The sequence below is a fragment of the Acyrthosiphon pisum genome, chromosome A3 (genome assembly GCF_005508785.2).
Source record: "Acyrthosiphon pisum isolate AL4f chromosome A3, pea_aphid_22Mar2018_4r6ur, whole genome shotgun sequence".
Classification (NCBI taxonomy): domain Eukaryota; kingdom Metazoa; phylum Arthropoda; class Insecta; order Hemiptera; family Aphididae; genus Acyrthosiphon; species Acyrthosiphon pisum.
In genome coordinates, this window is record NC_042496.1 from 11,029,957 (window position 1) to 11,046,223 (window position 16,267).

A 16,267-nucleotide genomic window follows, 5' to 3' on the forward strand; every position below is an offset into this window, starting at 1 on the left:
CATTTTATAAATTCAAGATCTACGATAACGTTTATAGTTTTATAGCAACAGGCCAAATTAAATTAGAATAATAAAAGTAATTATTATATACAATACTAATAGCTATTATTTTGTACACTTACAATAAAATTATCATGGAACAATACCAAGAACAATCGATATAGGTACTTTAACTAAGAAGATATTTTATTTTCTGTTGATAAGGTAAAAAATAAACCATTGGTACCTATTTAAGAAGTGTACATTACAGTAGTGGATGTAGTGCTTTTTCTTTACGTGAACTAGTTGGAAAAATCTAAGCTAACAAACACTCCTGCCTACATTTTTTTAATTTTCGTTTGATAATAGGTAAGTAAAATTGTTTAAAAAATTATTAAATATTAAATATTCGCTGGGACATGATTCGAATGCATTATATTTTATTCAAGCAATTAATTAATTACCGATGGAACTTATTTTAAAGATATCTTATTAAACAAAGTTTCTTGCACAAAAAAATGTAATGTTTAAATTTATATTATTTTTGTTAACAGAAATGAATACTATCCGCTTGATTACATTTATATTGACTATCACTACGTTGACGTCAGGATATGTCATTAAGCATTCAAAAAACAATGATTTCACATCAGTAACTAAACTATCAACGGAACTACCAAGCGGTAGAGATGTGTCTGTTACAACTGTACCTTCATCTACAGTTGCTTATTATGTATGCTTTGCATATACTACACTATTTTCAGGCACCTGCAATTGTAAGACTGAATCAACAACTGTACCTAGTTCTACAACCGATGGGTCTAAAGACGTTTCTACCAAATCTCCGACCACCACACGTATCACAAATGAGCCTCAAACAACAACTGTACCTAGTTCTACAACGATGATTCTGAAGACGTTTTTACCAAATCCTTCGACCACCACACGCATCACAAATAAGCCTCAAACAACAACTGTACCTAGTTCTACAAGCAATGATTCTGAAGACGTTTCTACCAAATCTCCGACCACCACACGTATCACAAATGAGCCTCAAACAACAACTGTACCTAGTTCTACAACCGATGGGTCAAAAGACGTTTCTACAAAATCTCCAATCACTACACGGAGCATAAATGAGCCTCAAACAACAACTGTACCTAGTTCTACAACCAATGATTCTGAAGACGTTTCTACAAAATCTCCGACCACCACACGTATCACAAATGAGCCTCAAACAACAACTGTACCTAGTTCTACAATCGATGATTCTGAAGACGTTTTTACCAAATCTCCGACCACCACACGTATCACAAATGAGCCTCAAACAACAACTGTACCTAGTTCTACAACCGATGGGTCAAAAGACGTTTCTACAAAATCTCCAATCACTACACGGAGCATAAATGAGCCTCAAACAACAACTGTACCTAGTTCTACAACCAATGATTCTGAAGACGTTTCTACAAAATCTCCGACCACCACACGTATCACAAATGAGCCTCAAACAACAACTGTACCTAGTTCTACAACCGATGGGTCAAAAGACGTTTCTACAAAATCTCCGACCACCACACGTATCACAAATGAGCCTCAAACAACAACTGTACCTAGTTCTACAACCGATGGGTCAAAAGACGTTTCTACAAAATCTCCAATCACTACACGGAGCATAAATGAGCCTCAAACAACAACTGTACCTAGTTCTACAACCAATGATTCTGAAGACGTTTCTACAAAATCTCCGACCACCACACGTATCACAAATGAGCCTCAAACAACAACTGTACCTAGTTCTACAATCGATGATTCTGAAGACGTTTTTACCAAATCTCCGACCACCACACGTATCACAAATGAGCCTCAAACAACAACTGTACCTAGTTCTACAACCGATGGGTCAAAAGACGTTTCTACAAAATCTCCAATCACTACACGGAGCATAAATGAGCCTCAAACAACAACTGTACCTAGTTCTACAACCAATGATTCTGAAGACGTTTCTACAAAATCTCCGACCACCACACGTATCACAAATGAGCCTCAAACAACAACTGTACCTAGTTCTACAACCGATGGGTCAAAAGACGTTTCTACAAAATCTCCGACCACCACACGTATCACAAATGAGCCTCAAACAACAACTGTACCTAGTTCTACAACCAATGATTCTAAAGACGTTTCTACAAAATCTCCGACCACCACACGTATCACAAATGAGCCTCAAACAACAACTGTACCTAGTTCTACAAGCAATGATTCTGAAGACGTTTCTACCAAATCTCCGACCACCACACGTATCACAAATGAGCCTCAAACAACAACTGTACCTAGTTCTACAAGCAATGATTCTGAAGACGTTTCTACCAAATCTCCGACCACCACACGTATCACAAATGAGCCTCAAACAACAACTGTACCTAGTTCTACAACCAATGATTCTAAAGACGTTTCTACAAAATCTCCGACCACCACACGTATCACAAATGAGCCTCAAACAACAACTGTACCTAGTTCTACAAGCAATGATTCTGAAGACGTTTCTACCAAATCTCCGACCACCACACGTATCACAAATGAGCCTCAAACAACAACTGTACCTAGTTCTACAATCGATGATTCTGAAGACGTTTTTACCAAATCCTCGACCACCACACGCATCACAAATAAGCCTCGAACAACAACTGTACCTAGTTCTACAACCGATGAGTCTAAAGATGATTCTACCAAATCTACGACCACCACACGCATCACAAATAAACCTCAAACAACAACTGTGCCTGGTTCTACAACTGATGATTTTGATGAAAGTGATGAATGGGATGAATGTGACGAAAGTGACGAAAGTTGTGATTTCTGGGAAATATATATATGGACCGCTCTCGTCAATTAAATGTTGATTATTTCAATTGGTTGTTTACTCTTTTATGTATGAAATGTATAATTGTGTTGGATATAATTTGCAAATAATATAACGTGAATTTAGTACTTGCTACTTATATTGGTTACTTATAACTTATATTTTTCGTTAATTATGGTATAGTAATTATTAATTGATAATTTTAATCAAATCATTTGTTATATGCGCTTGATCATCAACCAAGTAAACTGGTAAATAAAAAAAATAATATGAATAACAATAACAAAATTATATAATTATATAATTAATTTTATTAATTTTATAACAGAAAACATATTATTTGATTATTTTTTTCGATAAATGACCAATTTTATGTATAAAAAATTGTTCAAATAAAAGTTTTCATTAATAATTATTATAACATACCCAATCTTATACAAACTCATCCATCCACCTAAGTAAAATATTAAATGATAATTCACACAGCAGTATGGCAGTATGTAGTAATGTAGTATAGGTATACCTATGAAATTAAATTATTACATTTATGGAATGCTTAATTTGTAAGTTTTATCTAATCCAAAACATTTTATATCTCATAAGCGAAAGAGTTATAATTTAAAATAATTAATCAAATTATTAATCTATTTGAATATGCTGTAATAATAATAGTTAAAAAATAATTTTAATAAATTCTTTAGACTATAAGTAGCATGTGTTTTATGATAATATATGTATTGGAATAAGGAATTGACAAATTATTTATTCAAGAGAATAATAATAAAAATATTTCATAAAAAAATTTGATTACTTATTTTATCACGTCGACTGGTCATATGTACGTCGTAAAAAATAGGCTTGATACCTACCTACTTCGTAGTATTTTGATTTATGACATAAATAAAATAAAATAATATTTAAACGATTTGATCAAAAAAATATAACTATAATATCTTTGGGCATGGACCAATTGCGCCAAAACAAAATTTGTATCGACCCTAAAATGTTTAGAGCGCAATTGGTATATGAAAAGGTAATTTAAGCGCAATTGGTAAACTCCCATATCTATAGGCAAGAAAGGGAAAACGGCGATAATATGAAGGAGCATTAAATAAAATGTATGTGACATAAATATTTATCTTGTATATTTTTCAAATCTATATCACTTGTGCTTACTATTAAATCATAATTTAAATATAACGTAACATAAATTTACGTACAATATACCTAATAATAAAAAAAAAAACAGGTAAGTGCAGCGGGGTGGAATAAGTCAGCGGTGGTGGAAGTTGGTCGATCGTCCTTTCGGTCCTCGGACAGGATAGTGTATTATTCCTGTGGTATTCGATTTGAATGATTGCATTCGATAAAAAAAACGATTTTGAGCGGACGAAAGAAAATGTATGAATCATAAATATGTATTAATATTTAATTATTAATTGTATATAATATACCTAGTGGGAATTGTGTAATTTTCAAATTGTATTCGTTTTTATTGTGATTATTGCGGTTTTTTCAATGGAGTTGGAAAAATTATTGAGAAAATCGAAAAATGACCTGTTTAAAAAACCATCATGATCCAATTTTCCAAAAATAAGATACTATATGTTGAAATCGAAGCACGTCTTCTGGTGTAAATTGTTTTTACGGGATAAAAAAAAATAAACATCATTATTGTAAAACAAATAGTATCTAGCCTAAGATCGTCGCCAATTGATGCGTGTGTTAAAATGTTATTATTATTATAAATATTATGATAGGTAATAATATATTATAAATTATAATATACCTAAATAATAAATTTATTTTAAATATTACATTAATATTATTATTAATCGACGGATAGGTGACCTATTCGAGCTGCAGCGGTTTGACACACTATTTCAGACCTGTCGCAAGGAGGCGCCGCGTGGACTCGTTTGTCCAAGAGTCCTCAGACGGTTTGTGTGTAAAAGTTTAGTGCAGAAATCATGGAGTGGAGGAAGAGAGTTGAACTTCACGCTCGTTACGACAGAGAACCCGTTTGCGTAACAATAAGTAAGTAATACTCTAGTCATAATCGTCCTCAATAATATTATGCGATGGGAATGTGGAATGCCGGCGTTATAATTGCATGTATAGCTATATATATATAGTAGAATAATATTATAAACTATAATATATAATATGCATACACACTAAATAAACACACATGATGCTATTTTATAATTATTGTAAATAATACATAAAAGGTATGTTTTAATATCATACACCTTCCCAACACCGGAATTATTCGATTTTTTACACAATCGAAAAACACAAATCACGAGTAAAAATCAAATTGTATATTACAATATTCATAACTTTATGATAATATTATTGTATTTCGGCAATCAAACTCATTTTTACTGCAATATAAATTTAAAATTAAATTAATTTTATTCTCGCTCATTATTCATTGCTATACTATATTTTGAAACTGAGGTAATAATTTATAATAATATACTGTTTTTCAATTGTATCCACGATAAAACATTTTTGCACTTTTGAATGTGGTTTAACAGTATCCTATAATATTATAGGTAAATCTATTGTTATTACGTAATATACGGATGAATCAATTTATAACGCTGATCAGATATTTCGATATTATGTTAACGTATTTTTATATTTTGTTATACCTAGTAACCAATAATACCGTTTATTAAAAAAAAAACGTATCTCGTCGTCGACAGTATATAAATATTGAACCATGCGTGTAAAAATTCGCGCTCTTTTTTATGGTCCCTTAAATATTATGTGTATATTATTGGGTATTTTTTATGAGGGGGCACTTACCGGAAGATCGATTATGTGCCTCAAAGAGTTTTTGGCCGCTCCTTTCCTCTGCATGCAAAACGCCACGAAGTCCTCGTCCAACACAGACTTTTCGCGAAGTAACCTGCAAATAAATAAATAATATTTAAAAATCGAAACATTTAATAAATACCTATATCTATGTATAATATTGTCTACTACATGCATAGAATGGTATATTTTTTATTTAATACATATACATTTTTAAATATTTATCTAACTTCACGTAGCCTCCCCATGTCGCTATAGATTCTAAAATACCATTATTTATACCAATTACTAAATTATGTGCCAAGATTTTTGAGACTTTTAGAGTCCATTCTTTACCCACAAACTCATTTTTTTTACCATGGAGTTGGTACACCCGTGTTGTCGATTATTTTTGGAATTGTTTATCAAATGATAGCGTGTTATTAGTGTGAATTTATGACATTGCGTATGTCCCTTTTCCCATCAAACCCATTTTCTACATTTTCTAAAGAATGGGATGCTACCTAATGGTAATACTGCACTGGATGAACTTATTTCACACTCTATACTACTTTAATGGATCTAAAAAAATATACATTTAAGTTATAACAATTTAATTTCAAATTTAAAAATATCCACTATCCATGTTTGTTGAGCAAATTTCTCGTTACCTACTAAACATTCATATATTCACTGATTTGCACTTAAATATTAGAGATCGTTGTATGTACTTACTCTTTAGCGTGTCGATGTACGTCTTGATAATCATTGTAATGATCCCAGAAATTGGTACTAAACAAACTACCTAAAATCAAACAGATAATATTTAAGTTTACTGATAAATCACAACTCACAAGCAATTGTTGAATTCATAGGTATATAATTAAAAATTATTAGAAAGGTTTTTATTTTGTAGATATTTGATATTCTATAAAGCGTATACAATATTCATATTTTTACACAATGTACCTACGATATATCTGATTTACTATAGTAACTATACAATACCCAATGTTAGTAAAAAACTTTGATAATACTTTGTCGATACTAAAAGATTAGGATAATTGTGTTATTATTGTAAAAATAATGCAATTTGACTTCTCCATGATTAAAATTACAATCATTATAAATGATTCATTTTATTTACCTAGCTTTATGTTTATGAATCACATTATATAAACGTATAAAATACATTTTAATTCATTAGCTATACTATACTATTAAGTATCTTATTGGCAAATATTATAAATACCGACAAATGTAATGAATGTAAATTTATTGAAATTTATGAGTTTTAAATTATATAGTTATAAATATATAATCCTTTATACTCGTACCTAATATTAGTTGTAGCTATATTTATTTTGCTCATAAACAACCTATAGCCTATAGGTACACATAATTTCTGGACAAAAATGTCTTGCATAACTGAACATAAATATAGACATATATAATATAGTGATTAATTGTAGTATATATGATATATTCAATAAATGTAGCTTAGTATCCCAGCTTAATCATACCTACATTTTTTTTAAGGCAACTAAAATATTTTTAAAGAATAATATAACTGCAGCATGTATCTTTATATAAATCCTTACAATTGTGTTATTTTTTAAATACTAATGGATAAAAAAAAAACATTTTAAATTTAAATTGGGGGGGGGGACTAAAATCTCATTGGGGTCATCACCACCAGCCACTCTAATTGCACCATCAGCTTTCAAATGTATTATACCTAGTAATTCAAAACTATTCTGCGGAATTGTGAGCAAAGACAAACAAGTGCATTCATGGTTAATTGTATTTGTAAGCGATTGGCTTTTTTAAATCTAGAATTTTATTGTATGTAGCAACTTATACGATATAAATTACAGTATATCTATACTGATTACTGATACTTGATCACATTGAACTTATTAATTGAAAATAAAAGTTATTTTTATAATCATATATATAATAGGTATATTGTATATTGTTTAAAGTTTAGTTATTAATTTATTAACCTGTTGCAAGCACAGAAATAAATATATTATAATACATGATGTAGTAGTTACGACTTACAGCATTGTATACACAACATAAGCAGTTATATTTATTATTTACTAGAATCATTAGTATAGAACCATTTAAACGAACAAAGTTTTAATATCCATGATTTTAAATATTTTACAATAAGATATTGATGTTATCACAAAAACAATAAAATTTAAAAATATTATTTTAATTGTTTGAAATAAAAATTATTATGATAAACATTTAAAAGATAGCTTTTTTATGAATTTGATTGTGCTAATTTGTTTTCTTTGAAAATCTATCAATGCCTGATTTAAAAATTGTTCTTTCTTCAATTGAGTTTGTTGTATGGTTGGTTAAATGAGTGCTTATCGTTGTTTAATAAAAATATAAGTTTATGATCGCGAGGTGGTCAGGCCGTAATTCAGACGTCCTCGAGGCAAATATGGGAAGCGATCAGTATTATACTTTTTTATTTGAGACTAGTACGCAGCATAAATTATGGTTTAGAATTAATAGACTTCGAGGAACAGTTGAGCACAAAAGTTAGAATTTCAGAAATATATCAATTAAAAAAATATAAGAATAATAATGTGTACTTAGTATATCAAAGTCAGGATTTCTGAAAGAGAAGGGGGCCATAAGAAACATTATTAAAATTACATTTATATTATATTATTATATGACGTGTGTATTAGAGATAGTTTTTATATTGTAAATTGGACAATCTTACTTGAAATCAAATACTTTATGGTTTTATAATCAAATAAAATAATTTTCTACTCAAGTCTAACAAATCTATTCAAAGAATAATAATGTACCTAAAATACTTAGGTACCTACTACTTATATTATGTGTTTTTAACAGTAATCTAGTATCAACACCGATGAACGTGGCCATTAATTAATTATTGTATCCAATATAAAACATAGGTACCTAATAAAAAAAAAAAATGTGTTAACCTTTCTTCGTAAGAAATGACATTGTGGTCATGAACATGTTTCGTAATTGCAAAAAATTCAAAAAAACAATTATGCTAAGCGTTCGATATTATTTTACTCGTTCCTCATTAGAACGAATGATATTATCACCGCATACCAACTGCCGACTGGTAAAAGTGTTTTATACCTGTTGTAGGGTTGTAATATTCCAGATCCCCTTTTTTTATACTAGCAAAGACCAAACCGTTCAACGTTTTATCATTTCTAGCTTTTTATTATCATTATCATGTTATCTGAATAATAATATTATTTTTTTTGTTTTTGTTTTTGTTTTGTACAAATGTCGAATATTGTATCAATTATTCACAATTAAATAAACTACCTATCAATAAGCATTTAAAACGAGGCTTTTGCTATCTCCCATCTGCGCATTTCGCTAGGCGTTAATGTAATATACCTTATGTAGCACCCTTGATATTCACAGACTTTTGAGACTATTGGGCGGTGATGGTCGTCAAGGGGATGACAACGGTGTGGGCGCATTTCGTGAGGCCGAGCGCAGCCGCTGTGACGCCAATTCGTCTGCTGCACGCGCGTGCGTCAGTCGTCGTTCAAGTCACGGAGGCGTCCCCCTCTCGCTATTTAACGGCACCGTTGTTGCACGCAGACCCACGAATTTCCAACGATCATGATATTATGTTATACATAATATTATTTATTATTATACTATTATTATCATACTGTACATCGCCCCTCCCCCTGACGAGACGTGTATTTGCGGTGTGATAATATTATTCCTCGTTCACCGTCGCGGCGGAGGCAGTCTGCACTTTCTCTTTCGCGCGACCGACCCGAAAAATAGTATACGTCTACGTCATGATGCTCAGCCGCAGTCCCATCACCACGTCATGACAACGGTATATTATTTATTTTGATAGAGATTTGGGCCCGACAATAGTACAGTCATTGACGCACACATATACTCACATGTGACATTGGTAGTATACACACTGGAAAAGTATACTGTACAACATAAAAATTAACGGATGGACACTGAAAATATATCAGCGATGAATAACTCAAACTTACTAAAGTTTAAAAGTTCCGCGAGCCGGATTATCCGTCGAACAACTTTTTTTTTTCTTTTTTCCAATATTATCTTATGAAAATTCTAAAAATATAAATCTTAAGACTCAGTATGGATAGGATATGAATTATGAAGGATAATCTGTCTACCAGCTCCTATCATTCCAGATACATACAACATATGTTAATAAATTATAAGTCGTTAACATTATATATATATGTTTGTGATTGTGATTATATAATCTCCGTAAATTTCAAATTTTTGACTTCATTCAGTTTATAAACTATATATTTATATATTATATATTATAATAAGCTATCATATTCCGATGATATTGCTTAAATATAATATAATATATGCTTGATATTTCGTTTTATGGGTGTTGGTTGTTGTTTTCAATATATTATCATATTAAAAGAACAAAAAGATATAATTATGAGAATGTGAATTATTATCATTTGCGGATTTCATGTTTATTTTTCGTTATTATTTATTGGTTTATTCAAATTAAATAGAAAAGAATAATTCGTTCTTGACCGATTTTATGCCACTTGTAATATGAATATTCAAACAATACGCCGTACGGAGATAATTTCTGTTTTATGATGAACTAATCAAAGTTGTGTATGCTCACAACAACACTATAAACGCTGTTTAAAATGTTATATACCTAGTATTTATATGTATATAATTGATGTATAATGTACATGGAGAAGATTTGGCTCTTTAACAGTAGTCAGTAGCCCTTATAAAAATGTTTTAACAAACATAAAGTAATCTTATACATTTAACTTATGTTTCTATTTGAATAATCGAATATGACTATAGTGACTATATAGCGAATAGAATGATACTATCTACGATGTATTACGTGAACATTAAGAAATTATTATAATTTATCAATACATTTTTATTAGTTTTTTATGTAAATATTATGTTTTTATAAGTACTGATGTAGTGATGTGTAATAATATGTCATATTTCATATAACTACGGTAAATTCTATTAAATATTACAATATCACAGGCCTAAATTACACAATATGGAACGAACATCTCTGAGAAGTTCATTAACAAACTGAACCTAAAAACAATAGTCGATAAATAAACAACAAAGTTGAGAGCGAGACGCATTGAAACCTGTACACGGAATACGAGTCACGAGACGATGTAGGGATAACGTTCGATAACCCTCGTAAGCCTAATTCGGTCATGTTATCTTCTCAACTAGGACACGGAGAAAGACTAATGAACCTTTGGGCATCAAGTATTGAAATTTTTAAGTTGACCGATGATTACACGCGGACGCGGAGCACGTTATATTAGTGTTTTTGATTCCGATTACACGCGAATGGGTCGTAAATAGTACTGACGATCTCACTAGTAGGAGCAGTCGTGTAGGTAGGTTGTATACTAATCGTGTTGGAAATTATGATACGTGACTCATCTATATCGGTTATTGTACTTCGACAAAACATAACGGATGTTATTCCATGAAATTAAATATAGTTTAGATCCTACACGTATGTACATTAATTACAAGGAATAGGTTCGTATACATAAGGTCAAGGACAATTCGAAAGTATTGTCTATGAAAATATATGCCTTTTTTATACAATTATACCTAGGTACTATACATTACTAGGTATACTTATATGGTATGGTATATGCATGAATATGTATTGATATTTGATAATACGATATATTTTATCAAAAGATATCGAAGAGAGTAAAATAATTTCACATTGTACCCTGTTCTCTTCATCACATTTTATAACGCACCGTCCACACGCCTTTCTACAATGCCGGTAACATTATCCTTATCCTCTGGTTCACTGGGCGAATTTGGTTGGACGGCGGTCCTGTTACCTTTCCAGCTGACACGATTTGAACTCTGACGAGACAAAATTGACTTTCCATGTATAATACAATATTTAATAGAAATTTGCCAATATCGATACGTTAGGATAACGGTAAATCATATTTGATTGTTTATAAAAGCTTTCTATTTTAAATGATATACAACTGCATTTAATTAACTGAAAACTCTGACCACGACTATTTGTTATGAGTATAAACTACAACTCAAATTTTATAAATCAATTCAATTTCAAAGTATTAAAATAATTATTTTTAATCCGTTATGTAAATTATTTAATATTTTAATGTGATTACAATTTACAATCTGTAGTTACAATGAGAGGAGCGCTTTCCCCACTGCAGGAAATCAATCCTGACTAAGTAATGAGAAGTAACTATTTGTATAATATACCAAATACCAATATCTAAGGAAATTACAAAATTGGACTTTTTGTTGAGTAGTTTCAACTATCTAATATATTCACTGAATGCCAATCTACTTTATTTTTATGAAGTATGCAAAAAATCCTACAAACCTATATTAAGCCATCAGACCTGATAATTTACCTAACAGACGATCTCACTCAGATAAACTAATTTAATAATGAATATAGCCAAACAGATTTTTGAAATGTTGTACAGTGTATATCATAAATGTAATCACTAATCTAACATACTTATATTTAACTATTTATAAAAAAAAGTAATATTTAAACACTTAACACAAAGATAATGGCCATTGTAGTGTTATCGCCGAACATTTATAGTTTATACGTTCAATAATAATAATAAAAAAAAAAATTGATGAACTATAACAATTTTTACATGCGTGAATAGTGAATGTGATTTTTATACTTGTGAATAATATTATAACTGATCTTCACATTCTTCAATTCTTGTAATATATATTACTTCAATAATTGTAACATAAAGGAATAGGTACATAATATATTTAACTACCTATTAGGTAATAGACAATAGTATTATTATTGAAATCTGTTAGAGTGTTATTATTTATTTATCATTATATTATATTGATACCTATTGTATTACTAAACATTAAAATAGTAATGTATTCTTCAAATATAGTTTAATTTTAATATTTATTTGAAGTACAAATATATACTTCTAACATTTTTTTGTGGGTAAGAATCAGTGGAGGTGTTGATTTAGAGAGTACCGCCCATGATATGGCCGTTCAAATGTTCGATAAACCACCCTTCGGCTTTACATTCTAAAAGATAAATTAATGCAAATAACCTAGTTTTAACTAAAATGTATTTTTTAGACAAAAAACTATTCAATTTTAGGTATAAATGTATAATAGCCACCAAAATGTAATATTAAATAAAAAAAAATAAATTGTTTATTTTAATATACTACAACAATAATAAATATAATAATTTAGAAGTAAGATAAATAGTTCGTTGCCTATAGTGTCAACACTTTATGGCAAATAATTAAAAAAAAACCAAGCTTTCTATTTGAACATACAATTTTGTAATGTCTCAAAAAGCTCAACATAATCAAAAATAATCATAATTGGAAAAAAATGTATATTACGTCATGTTCAATTTCAAATATATTTTACAAATTGTAAGTATGATTAAGTAGGTACCTAAACATATGAGAAATAATTTTTATAGATAAAATAAAAGAACGTGTTTATGCGCTGTGAATTAAGACAGCGCGGGTATCGATAATTCTCGAACATAACGTGAAACTATAACAATCTTTTCCTTTCTACCAGCCAACAAAGTAAAATACTTTTCATGTCCATATTGGTGTTTGTAGCATAATATTTTGTATTTTAATATTATTCTAATTTTTGTTTTTTTTTTACCTATATAAGTCATTTGGTTTTTATTATGTTTATCATGATAATTACAACTTAAATTTTTCAAACGAATTTAACATTTGTTCAGTCTTCGTGTATTACGCTGTCTATGTAGGAATTAACTTTATCTTTTGTAGGAGTTGACATTATGTGTATGTAGTAGATTACCTTCTTTTGTAGTAGCTTATCGTTCCCCGTTTTTAATGCACATTTATAAATATATCCGTTGTAATTACTCTATAACCAGCATCATTTTAGGGGTGAGGGTGTAAGAGAGGAGGGGGATAGCATAGAGATAATGTTTTATGGCCAAATAAATGATGTATGGATAAAATAAAAAAAAACTTTAAGGAGTATTTAACCTGCAAAATCAGCCCGTTGTATACGGTTATTACTTATTCCCCCTGTTTACGTTCGTTGTTAGTCTCAATTGTCTTATTACTATGTCATATACGTATACTTATACAGTACCAGTCAGTAGTTATACACACTTATATAAGTAGTAGGTGATAATGTGATATATTATATCATTTAAAAGTATGTAAATAGGTAATAACTATTCCAATTATTTAATAAAATAAAAAGGTACATTAATAATATCATGCCATAATGTGAAACCGTATACTAACATTTTGGAAACGATTTCTGTTTTAATCCCAACGGCATGCAATCCATTGTTCGTCAATAGTATCGACGATAGTAATCGGTCACTCAAAACGTTTATGAGGTATAAAAATATGACCAACACATAAACACTCACACAGACACCGGAACACACACACTCACACGGACATTTTATTTTTTAATCAATCGCAAGACATTATCACTCGTATAAGACGCGAAGACGCACAACACTACGATATATAGTTATGTAAGCAAAAAAAAGATTCTGACCATATCTATATTGGCTATATTTTACAGCACAATAAATTATTATTATATTGCGTACTAAAATTCTTTCGGATATTATAATTTAGTACGAATGTCAGTAGGAACAACAACTTCGGAACGCGCAGAATACGACAGCGTTTCGAACTTGACACAACAAAACGCAAACAAGCGATCGCGACGGCGGCCGGCGTCTCGTGTACAATAATACTAGACACGACCACGTGCGCTGGCGAACAAAACGTGTCTAAAAAAATTTGAAATGTGCGGTCGTCGTGTAACTCGCGTGCGCCTGTCCGTCCAATCGTCGGTCGTCCGCTCTATGCTACGATCATCTCAACTGCGGCGGCGATTCTTGCTCTCACTCTCAGCGATGAGTGCCACCGGTTGGGATAGGACCCCTCGGCCGATGCTTACACGCGCGCATGTTACATTATTGTACGAGTACAATATGATATCGGTTCGTGCAATAACACCATGCTATTATCTTTGCAGTTATTACTTATTAATGTTGTTATTATTATTGTTATTTGTAGTTATTTTTTATTGTTATTGTTATTGCACCGGTGTTGTAGACCTATAGTTGTATAGTTGTATCGTACGGATATAATTGTGTACACACGACTGGAACAGTGTAACATAACCGTAGTAACACAACGATATCGCCACATCGGACGGATTTTTGTGTGATTATTCGACCAACCCTATAAACTATAAAGGATTACGTCAGTTGCTCGCCCACGAATTTGTAATGGAGGGAGTGTGCACTACTCAATAATTACATTTTTTAATTTGGTCTCCACACACAAGACGTATTGCTTACTTTTTGCTTACTTTATAACCAACAGATTGATGATAAGTTATTATTTATATAAACATGTCTTATGTAAACGAAAGGTTAACAAATGCCAACTTATTTGGTGGCTAAGTTATTTAAAATTATATTTTGTTAAATTATTAATACTTTATATGCTTTTCAAATAATAATAATTGTTAAAAGTATATACTATTTCAACATTAATGTCCTTTGATACCTTCGTAGACTTTTTCCCTCAGAACGTTGCCGCCCATAGCTGCTGCACTGCTACTACACATGCAGAACCTATATAATATATGTGTCAAATGATTATTGTACAAGCTTATCGTGATATCAACTGGGTATACAGTCAACAAGGGTCTGTATATACTAAATTATATACACAATATGATGATGTTTTTTTATGACAATCCAATTCGTAATAGGCGTATCTATAATTTTAATGATAATGACACAACGTGATTATCTCATTGGTAATAGACTATTGTTATTGTTATTATTAATACTATTGCATTGGTTTATTAGTTTTATTTATGAATGTTTAGAAGTAAAAAGAAAAAAACTATTAAATTGTATAGCTATTGTTTAACGTGTATTTAATTTAGGTAGGTACACCTACATAGACATATTCAAAATTATAGGTACCTATTATGTTTAACACCTCAAAATTAAAATCGAACTAGGTTCATAACAGCATTTAGAATAAAAAACAATGTCCATCAGATAACTATATATAAGATCAGGGGTAAGCAGTAAGTTTTTAGTAGGTTCTGTGATTAAAAAAAAAGAATCGAGGTTTAGAAAAAAAATTATTTTATGCATTTTAAAAATAGATCAAATCGCACTTCTGAAACAAGAAACAACTCAAAATGTATAATATGGTTTGAAATTTAAAATTAAGATATTTTAAAGAAATGTTTAGCGATGCATATGAAATTTAAAAAAAACTACTAAATTTTAAGTATCTATGGTTATTTGTTTTTTAAATACAACGAAATAAGAAAATCCAATGTCGTAATAATTTGAATTTTGAACGCTCATAAAAATTTAATTCGATTTTCTGGTAGATATATTTTTGTTTGATAAAGGTAGACATACTTATGAGGAATTGTATTGAATTTTTCAAATTTTAGATTTCAAAAGAAAAATTATTATGAATTTTTAACTTTAAATAATTT

At 30.3% G+C, this 16,267-nt stretch overlaps 1 protein-coding gene across 1 annotated transcript in view; it reads right to left on the minus strand.

Annotated features, from left to right (window-relative positions):
• Positions 1 to 5,654: 5,654 nt before the first annotated feature.
• The window catches only part of LOC100163015 (uncharacterized), a gene marked incomplete at its 3' end in the record, with an annotated part of 64,941 nt that continues 54,328 nt past the window's right edge, over positions 5,655 to 16,267 (minus strand). The window contains 2 exon segments of the mRNA NM_001293498.1: positions 5,655 to 5,759; positions 6,380 to 6,449. Coding sequence (NP_001280427.1) covers positions 5,655 to 5,759; positions 6,380 to 6,449 — 175 coding nt within the window.